At 45.1% G+C, this 10,481-nt stretch overlaps 1 protein-coding gene across 32 annotated transcripts in view; it reads left to right on the forward strand.

Annotated features, from left to right (window-relative positions):
* Positions 1-10,481, forward strand: part of LOC105903130 (protein tyrosine phosphatase receptor type D) — a 198,734-nt gene that overhangs the window by 132,651 nt on the left and 55,602 nt on the right. For 11 of the 32 annotated variants that reach the window (XM_042710462.1, XM_031585469.2, XM_031585467.2 and 8 more), the window contains 8 exons: positions 130-274; positions 2,197-2,502; positions 3,504-3,697; positions 4,766-4,792; positions 5,981-6,098; positions 7,273-7,860; positions 8,523-8,623; positions 9,937-10,193. In XM_042710462.1, the coding sequence (XP_042566396.1) occupies positions 130-274; positions 2,197-2,502; positions 3,504-3,697; positions 4,766-4,792; positions 5,981-6,098; positions 7,273-7,860; positions 8,523-8,623; positions 9,937-10,193 (1,736 nt within the window). The remainder of the gene's footprint in view (positions 1-129; positions 275-2,196; positions 2,503-3,503; positions 3,698-4,765; positions 4,793-5,980; positions 6,099-7,272; positions 7,861-8,522; positions 8,624-9,936; positions 10,194-10,481) is intronic. The other 21 variants (XM_031585481.2, XM_031585485.2, XM_042710463.1 and 18 more) reach the window with 6 other exon arrangements.

Raw genomic sequence — 10,481 nt, forward strand, 5'->3', positions numbered from 1 at the left:
GAATTTAACCTCATAGTAAAGACATCCATACAAAAGGGTCTAGTGGGTCAAAGGGTCAAAGTGGGTCTAATCCACTTGTAGATGTTTTGTCTGAGATCCTCTGTTGTGTCTCTCCCCCCCTGCCTCTAGAAGAGGGTGAGCTTCGAGCCCACGTCCACCTACCTGCTCAAGGACCTGAAGCCCTTCAGCACGTACACGTTCCAGCTGGCGGCACGCAGCAAGCACGGCGTGGGAGCCTACACCAACGAGATCTCAGCTGAGACGCCCCAGACACGTAGGTCTCCTTCCGTCTCGTAGGCCCAGACACGTAGGTCTCCTTCCGTCTCGTAGGCCCAGACGCAGCCCAAGACAGGCACCTACAGAGATAAACATGTGCCAAAAAGAATCAAACAAAATAAAACATAAGAAATATTAAAAACAAGGTTCCATATTTGAAAGCATTTAAAGAGCCCCGAAGCTGCCTTAGCCTTATATAGAGACGATGATACCGCAGCACTCGGGCTAGTGTTTTCGAAAATGGAATCGCTTTGAAGCGTCTTGGGCCAAACCCAAGCGTTTGAAGGTCAAACGGCACCGCACTCCACGTTCATTCCGAGCAGGGTGTGCGGACTCCGCCTGTGGCCGTGGCGAGGAAAAGTCAATCGACAAGGTCACCTCATTTACTCCAACTTTGCTAGTCGGCAGCCTCTGCTTTTGACAAGTTAGATCTTTGACACGGACCAATAATAAAGCCTTGAATTATTCATTTGGGTTCTCACAATGATCCAACACTCTTCCATGTGATTAGGGAAAGGGCGAAAGCAGCCCATCACAAAAAAAACCTTGTCTTTTGACATCCAATGTCAGCCACAATACTCTGCTCGCATATTGCGATTGGGCTTTCTGCATCTATTCAAAGGGACTGCAGTAATGGAGTGAGATTGTGCCGTAGTGCTGTAATAAACAGGGGGACTCTCTTTCCCGGGTCTCTTGGTGTCAAAAGGAAACCATGTAAATAGTTGTGGCAAGCTCAAATGCAAATGCAGTAGCTGTAACCCAAAATATTGCACAAAAAGGACCTCAGATTTATACCTAGGACATACGGAAATTACAATTAGTGGCCAAAATATGTTAATCTACAAAGATCCTTTTCAAGCCAGTCATTTATATTTTGACTTTATTCACACTTTGAATATAAATCTGGTGTCCTTGGTAAGGCAAAGGTGATAGAGGACGGGTAAGTATCAGAAGTAGATCCAACAGTCAAGTTTTCAAGATGGCGGTAGGTAAAGCCCATGCAATATGCTAACAGTATGCTAACAGTATGAACCGTAGTGGGAATGTGACACAACCAAGTGAGCCAAGCCAAGCATTTGCATGGTGTTGCATTGAGAGTGTTACACTTCAGTCTTGCTTCCTCGGAGCAGTCTCTGTCGAGCTATCAGGCTTTTACCACAAACCAACAGGCTTCGGAAAGGTTGGTGAGCATATACAACATTTTCAACTCTAATCGAGCTGATAACATCAACCTTTATGATTTTGGATTGATGGTAACTGCTTGGATAAATGCTTGAAGAATTTGATATGATTTAAATTCAAACAATATTTGTTTTTACTTGATTTGGGTTACAATAAGGATTATATTAATGTTATTTATTTTCTGGTTATACATTTACAGTAGTAACTAATGGGTTTATTTAGAATTATGTGAAGTTAGATCATTGCAGGGTATTTGATGAATCATGTCTAGTATAGCATAGTAATATATAGGAGAATTTACATATAAAGAAACCTAAATTAACAAAGGTAGGTGAAGGTTTCATCCCATCCATACATTTTCAACCTGTGAGTTTCTTCTGTTTATCTCCATTGGAAATCCAAGTTGTTGGTCTTTGACATTTCTCTCCATCTTAATATGTGAAACCTTGTTTTTTGTCACACACCATTTTGCTTAAAACATGTGTTTGGTCCTTGTGTTTTGTCTTCATTTTTATTATCCATTTATTTTCCCTTCTCCTTTTTTTTCTTTGTGTTCGTTCGTTCCCACTACCATCCTTACCACAAAAATCAACAACACAAAAAAAAAACTGCAACTTCAACCCCCTTGTGAATCCCACCTTGAAAAAAAATCAAATATTTACACCGAACCAACTCGAAAATGGCTCATCCAATCAAATGACAACCCCTTGCTGGAATCAACCCCAACCCTCCAATCAGAGCCCTCAGCTCCGCCTCAGGAGGTCAAGTGCTCTAGCCAGGGCTCCACCAACATTCTGGTAAGTTGGCAGCCACCACCCACGGAACTTCAGAACGGAATCATTACCAAGTACGCGGTCCAGTACTCCGCCACGGAGGGAGAGGACACGGCCACGCGACAAATCTCGGACATACCCCCGGAAACCACCCAGTACCTCCTGGAAAACTTGGAAAAATGGACAGAGTACCGCGTGACCGTGACGGCCCACACGGACGTGGGACCGGGCCCCGAAAGCTTGCCGCAGCTCATCCGCACCGAGGAGGATGGTATGTGCCGCTCACCTGCCTGCCCCCTCTGCCAACCTGCCCCCTCTGCCAACCTGCCCCAGCTTCTTTTCCAAATACAGCTAACAGCACTTAACCCCCTCTCTCTGCCAGTCTTATGCCCAACCCAACACCTTCCTCAGCAAACCCCTCTTTTAACATAAATCCCCTTCTACTTCCACTTCTAACAGTACTACTCATATCTAAGCTCAGTAGGTACTAACCCACACCCTAGACCTGTATATAGAGAGCTTTTTTTGGAAACACAATTTTTGAGACTTTTTTTAACTATCAGTGCTGTCATTGAAGAAGTCAGTTTCAACATGAATGGCATTTATCCCCAACCAATATCTGGCTCTGGCCTTAAAGTCTTCCAAACTCTCCCAACTGTCATTTTTGAAGCTTTTTTTTCCCAAAGAATTTTTTTATGAAGAAATTTTGCTTTTTTTCTTGCTAGACATTCGCAAATTTGACTGTTTGAAACTTGCTTCAGAAACGTGCCAAGTTAGGCGACAGTGGGAAACATACACACTGGAAGGAATGGCCCATGGTAGCATTTTTTTTCCACTTTTTTTAAATCAATTTTTTGTTTCACTTTTTACTCCAAAACGCCTCATAGCCAAAAATTCTTCGATGGTGCTTCAAAACTTTTTTGAAGCACCTCCATTTTGGCTCCTTTTTGTCTCTTTTAAATATTACATTTTTTATTCCATGTTTTTAATCCACCACTACCATTTTTAATGTCTTGCAAAAGCAAAAAAAAAAAAAATGAGTCAGTGGTAAGACTATTTTTGGGGGTTGTATACTTTTTTTTTCCTTGCCATTGTTGAAATATCAATGTCATACAGTACCTGTTACACTTTTGTAGCTATTTTTTACTTTTCCCTTTTCACTGCAGCATTTTGCTCTTGGGAGTTGGGGCGCCAGGAAGGGGGTGTAGGGTGGGGCGCGTGCTCTGTAATCCTGACCTTTTTTGTCTTCTATCCCTTCATGGTTCCCTCCAGTTCCCAGTGGCCCGCCTCGCAAAGTCGAGGTGGAGCCTGTCAACTCCACGTCAATAAAAGTGATGTGGCGCTCGCCAGTGCCCAACAGGCAGCACGGGCAGATCCGCGGGTACCAGGTGCACTATGTCAGGATGCTAAATGGGGAGGCCATGGGGCAGCCAATTATCAAGGACATCCTGATAGACGATGCTCAGGTAGGTTTCTCTCCCATGGCGGGCTTCTCTCTCTCTTCTCTTCTTGTGTCTGGCTTTGTTTTTTTTTCTTGGTTTTCTTCTTTTGTTAGCTGCTGTTTGTAGCCTTATCCGTGATAGAGGTCCCTTGCTAATCTCACCATTGGGGCTAAAAAGTTACTTCTTTGATTAAAGATGTAGAAGGAGAAAGAAAAAAAAAAGAAAATTGAATGTGTGTGGTGGTTGAGGGAGGGAAATTAAATAAAAATCGATGTTCGCTTTGCACATATTGAACTGTGAGAGACAGGAGTTTCTTTCTATTTCTTTGGGATGGGGTGGGAAATGGAACTAAAGTGTTGGGTGATGGCAAGCGCCTCTGATATGAATGCCGGTGGACGTTCCCATTACCTTGAGCTGTCACCTGGGCGGCCACATCGACATGATGTAAATGCAGAAAAATGGGAAACGTGACTGAATCTGCTCATGTCACTGAACAGAGCTTGATTGCATTTTACAGGGGATGGGACAAATTAGGCTGGAAAGACATGCACAGATACGCATCATCTCGAATATTGCTTTTTTTGCGGGCTGTTCTCTACCAGTCTGTTCTTGCATAGTAATGCTCAATGTGGAATGGAAATGAAGTCTTCTCAACAGTAATGGGCCATATGCACAATAAAAAAGCTGTTTTCTGTCATTTCATTTATTTGTAAATATTGAATTCTATTTAATATTATTCATATAGCGCCGAAACAATACAATTGTCTCAAGGCGCTCTATATGTTTAGGAGCAAGTCTTAGAAAAACCTTGAATTAGACCTTTTTTTTAATGAACGCTCGAGGAAAAATTTGAGTTATTAAGCACAGTGTAACCTATGACCAAACACTTTACTCCTTTTTTGTGAAACTGGACCGCTACAAAGTAACAACAGTCTCTTCCTGTTTCTGTCTCAGTTTATCTTGAACTCTACTTTGTTTCTCTTTCTCTTAGTGATCTTGTAACTTAGCTTGTGTTTTGTTTTTCTTTTCTTTTCTTTTTTTTATCTCTCTTTTATCTCCCCCGTTCTGCTCCACCTGTCCGATCATGGTCAGTGGGAATATGACGATTCCACCGAACATGTAAGTAACCATGGATGTTTGTTTCCGTGTGGTCCTCATTCATACACAGACACACACTCTCTCTCTCTCACACACACACACACACACACACACACACACACACACACACACACACACACACATACACACTCATACACACACACACACACACACACACACACACACACACATACACACTCTCACACACACACACATACACACACACACACACACACACACACACACACACACACATACACACACACGCAACATATTGCATGTTCACACCATCTATCACTGTGCTCTCTATCCTCTCTCAGTGAGTTATAAGCCTTCAGTCTTTACTTTTTCTGTAAAAACAACAAGAGCAAACTAACACAACTTCAGTCAGCATGGCAGCTTCAGTAGTTGTTTGTACAGCTTTGTTCTTTTAGCTGACCAACACAAACACACTAAAAACGAGAGGCTCCGTGAATTATCCAGCCCAGTGGGTCAATCAACAGTAAGAGGTCGAGAGGAGAACACTAGCTTCCTCTCATTTTAAGGAGAAAAAAAACACCCACCCCAGGGTTTCAGTAGCTAGGTTTTGTGAACCTGACATGTGTATGCCACAGGCTGTTTGCGAGACCTCTTTGGAAGTAGATTGTGTAGGGTCTTGAGTAAGTTACGTGTGTGAATGACACAAGGGCGTGCCTGTCTTTGTGCACATGGAGGTGAAAATAGCTACACTGTTTGAAGTGCATGCTAAACGCTCCTTGTGATGAAACCCTTGCTACATATGCATACACACACATATACACTTATGTACAAACACACACGCGCACACACATACACATGCACACACACACACACACACACGCACACACACACACACACACACACAAACACACACAAACACTCTCACAAACAGATATTATGCTGTCCTGTGTCTGCTTACATGTACAGAACTGTACCAGCAGTGAACACTCATGATAACCACATGCACGGCATATGTACAACAGAAACACAGTCACATTACAAATGCAAGAAAATACAAATAAAAAATGTTCATGGACACACGCACACCACACACACACACACACACACACACACACACACACACACACACACACACACACACCACACACACAGTCGCACATACAGACACGCACACACGCACACACACACATTCATTATAAGTCCCCTCCTCACCTTGCCTGTGTTTCATAGGAGATGGTCCTCATTGACCTGCTGGCAGAGACCACGTACTCCGTCACCGTGGCAGCCTACACCACCAAGGGGGACGGGGCCCGCAGCAAGCCCAAACTGGTGACCACCATGGGTGCAGGTAGGACACCCAGCCTAATCTGTTGTTGTTGTTTTTTTGTTATTATTATTTATCTTACCGCCCCAACTCCCCTCTGAATGTCACTGTGGAGCCACCACTTTCATGTTAATAGATCAGTACATTCCTGAGATAAATCCCCTGACAGAGAGAAAGAGAGATAAATATACTAAACATTTGCTAAATTTCAGCTATTACTTTTCTGCAGGTTTGTATGTGGGGATTCAATAGACTCCCATTCATTCACCCTTTTTAAAACGAAGGGTAGGGACTTTGTCATCCCATAATGCAATGCACTTTTAAAGCCACATTGCTTGTCGATCGCCACAAACCTCTTTATTAAAGTGTTCTAAATTGGACTTAGAGGACAGGACATAAACATGACCCTTTTATCTGACACATTGCCACTATTGACCACTCTCCCTTGGATCTGCAATTAGTATGTCCAGCTGAGCATTGTCCCTGCTGTCCCCCGCACACACACACACCCACACACCCACACACCCACAGAGCCAATATTAGACAGCTGCTTTAATCGTTTTCTCAATTATGACAGCAATTCCACTCAGGGAGCACAATGACATCAAAATGTTCACAGAGAGGGAGAGAGAGAGAGAGGGGCTAATGGAAGTTAGTGTCAGAGACTGGCCAGAAGGATATAGAAGAAAATCGCTAAATGGACACGGTGGGTGTGGTGTTTTTGTTCCTGCGCTGCTCAGTAAGAAAGGAACGGCTGGGTGAAGAGCATTGTTTTCATTGACGCCTTCAGGAGGTGAAAGAGAAGGAGATTTGATTGGTGTCATCATGCTTAATGACCTTGAGAGCCGCTGAAGTAATCTCAGTTGGCTCCACCAAAACCATCTTAGTATTGCGAGCTCTGTAATTACAGCGAGAGAATAAGTCATTGAACCTTTCTGTGTGACCCTGGCCATTGTACACACTACTCAAACAGATAGGATGTATACTTAGCAGACATGACAGAAACAGCAAATGCATCCACAGTCTAGCTGTAAAGGAAAATACCCACTATTAATAACCCAATATTTTGTTGAGGCTTTTCTCTCTTTTTGACATCTTTCACAATCATTGTCCTGCAGTTTTTATTCATTTCTTGTATTTATTTGTTCACATATTCCATGAACTGAATTTCTTTTTGTTCTAATCTCCGCTCCCCCAGTTCCTGAGCGCCCGCGACTTATGGTGAGCGCCACCAACATGGGCACGGCCCTGCTCCAGTGGCACCCGCCGCCCAATACCCACGGCACGCTCCTGGGCTACCGACTCCGCTTCGGCCGCAAGGACGTGGAGCCCCTGACCGTCATCGAGTTCCCCGAGCGCGAGAACCACTACACTACCAAAGAAATTCACAAGGGCGCCTCCTACATCTTCCGCCTGTCCGCCCGCAACAAGGTGGGCTTCGGCGAGGAGACGGTCAAAGAGATCAGCACGACCGAGGACGTGCCCAGCGGCTACCCGCAGGCCATCGCGGCCGAGGCGGCCACCGCCACCACCATTCAGGTGAGCTGGCAGCCCGTGCTGCTGGCCGAGCGTAACGGCGCCATCGTGAGGTACGCGCTGCAGTACAAGGACATCAACAGCCCGCAGAGCCCCTCCGAGCTCTTCATCAAGGCGCCCGAGTCGGTCGTCACGCTGGACGGCCTGCGGGCCGACACTACGTACGATATCAAAATGTGTGCCTTCACCAGCAAGGGCCCAGGGCCGTATAGCCCCAGTGTGCAGTTCAGAACACAGCCCGTGGATCAAGGTAGGAAGTTCCCCCCATCTTCCCAGCTGCAGAGCTACCACCCCCCTTTTCCCTTCCCAGAGCAGAACCAAAAAACAAAACAAAACGCCCACGTGCACACCTCCTTTGACACGTGCACACCTCCTGTGACACGTGCACACCTCCTTTGAACTGACAAAATAATGGTCTCAGCCCTCTTTCTCCTCTCTCTCACCACCACGATAACATGTCCTTCTTCAACTGTCTGTGATTCATTTCAGTTCAACAGCTTCATTAAGGAAGGGTTAGGGTTGTGAACCAAGATGGCGCAACAACTAGCTCTGTTATAAAATGCGTTTGTCTCAGTTTTTCGTTGTGTGTATTCCAAGCAATCGTAACGATAAAAACACAAGTAACTATGCAGCCTTGGTAAAAGTCTTAAAGTCCAGTCAGTTGGATCCAAAAACACCAGACAGCTGCTGGCCTTCTCAAGGTAAGGAAGTCAGTAAGAGGTAGACACCGTGAGGTGACAGGCCTGGATGAGAGTTTGTGGATGAGAGTTCGTGGCACAGGTAAGGCTCGGGGTAAATCTAACCAACCAAGGAAGCCAGCAGTACAGTGAGAGGCATGTTTGTGCTTTCCCCCTCCCCCAACCCACACCCCACGCCCTTGTGTCTAAATCATCCACACCCCCTTTTTTTTAGCAGTGTTTGCAAAAAATTTCCATGTGAAAGCTGCCACGAAGACCTCTGTTCTGCTGACCTGGGAGATTCCTGACAACTACAATCCAGCGCAGCCGTTCACGGTGAGGGAAGTAGCACGGAGGTGCGGTACATGGAAGTGTGGAAGCTCGGGAAATGTCTGCGTATCATTTTGTTAGCATTAGCATTGTGTTAAAGATTAGCTAAAGACTTGTTATGAAGGTCATAACGTTTTGTAGATGCGCCCTTTCAAATGATTGGGGTTTAGATTGAAGTTAGAAACAGAATGACATTCGCAGAACATGTAGAAGTACAATTTTAGAGTGTTTTATCTTTCTACTATGTTATTGTACATCACTAATCATTATTAAGTCAGAATGATCACGGTTAATGAATCGGCCAAGTTTCGGCTGAGTGGTAGGGCGAATATTTCTTACAACTCTTTTTTTTTTGGGAACCCACAGCTCAGTTCATATATCCAGAAATGCAGGAACATCTCTAATCTTGCCTTAGGCCCACAGCTGGCATTCTTACATTCAATTAATTCAATTATAATGCATCCATACTTTTGGTGTCAACTCTGTTTTATTAAAAATGAAGACTAGAATAATAGCAGGACTTCATAGATTGAGGGACTTAGACACAGTTTGCTACGCATTTAAATGTGGAAATCCAATCAAACTAGCAATGTCATTTGACAAATATTTAGCACAGGTCAAAATTGACTTTTCCTAAACATGATGCATCCCCCCTAGTTATGTAGATATATAGTCTTCTCACACACACACACACACACACACACACACACACACACACACACACACACACACTCCCAGGCCTATGACTTCTCTAAGCTTATAACCAGATGCTGTGCAGCAGTGGGCGTCAGCAGCAAAGCCCATACTTAATATGTAAAGCAGCAAGCAAAGTCAAAGTAACAGAAGAGGCACTCGATGCACTTAGTATATTTATTTAAATTAAAATGTAAAATGTATATATATTTATAACTTTATAATGTCCTCTGTGTGGAGGTGCATTTGACAGTTGCATTGTACAGAAATAGTTTATATATTGTACAGGAATAGTTCATAGTTTTGGACAGTAGACCATAGTTTTCAGCCAGTTGGCATGGATCCTGGATCTGTACACTGTAACCCTGAGCATTCGCTGCATGGTCCTCCCTCCCTCCCTCCATCCATCCCTCCATCCATCCCTCCCTCCATACATCCCTCCATCCATCCCTCCATTCCTCCCTTCCTTCATCCATCCATCCCTAAATCCATCCATCCATCCCTCCCTCCCTTCCTCCTTCCCTCCCTCCATACATCCCTCTATCCATCCCTTCCTCCCTCCATCCCTCCCTCCATTCCTCCCTCCATCCCTCCCTTCCTTCCTCCCTCCATCCCTCCCTCCGCAGATCCTGTACGACAACGGGCAGAGCGCGGAGGTGGACGGCCGCCTCACGCAGAAGCTGATCACCAAGCTGCAGCCGGAGACGCAGTACTCCTTCCTGCTCACGAACCGCGGCAACAGCGCTGGCGGGCTGCAGCACCGCGTCACGGCCATGACGGCGCCGGACATCCTCCGCACCAAGCCCAACCTCGTGGGCAAGACCAACTCCGACGGCATGGTCACCGTGCAGCTGCCCGCCGTGCAGACCGCCGAGAAAGTCAGGTAGGTGTGAAGCCGACTGTGTGAAGGACACGCACACATACCCACACACACACACACATATACACACACACACACACACATACACACACACACACACACATATACACACACACACACACACATACACACACACACACACACGCACATACTAGAATGGAACTTTAGGTTAGTGTAAAGCCAAATTTGAAAGCGAGACACACACACACACACACACACACACACACACATATACACACACACACACACACATACACACACACACACACACGCACATACTAGAATGGAACT

This window comes from Clupea harengus, chromosome 18, assembly GCF_900700415.2.
Source record: "Clupea harengus chromosome 18, Ch_v2.0.2, whole genome shotgun sequence".
Lineage (NCBI taxonomy): Eukaryota > Metazoa > Chordata > Actinopteri > Clupeiformes > Clupeidae > Clupea > Clupea harengus.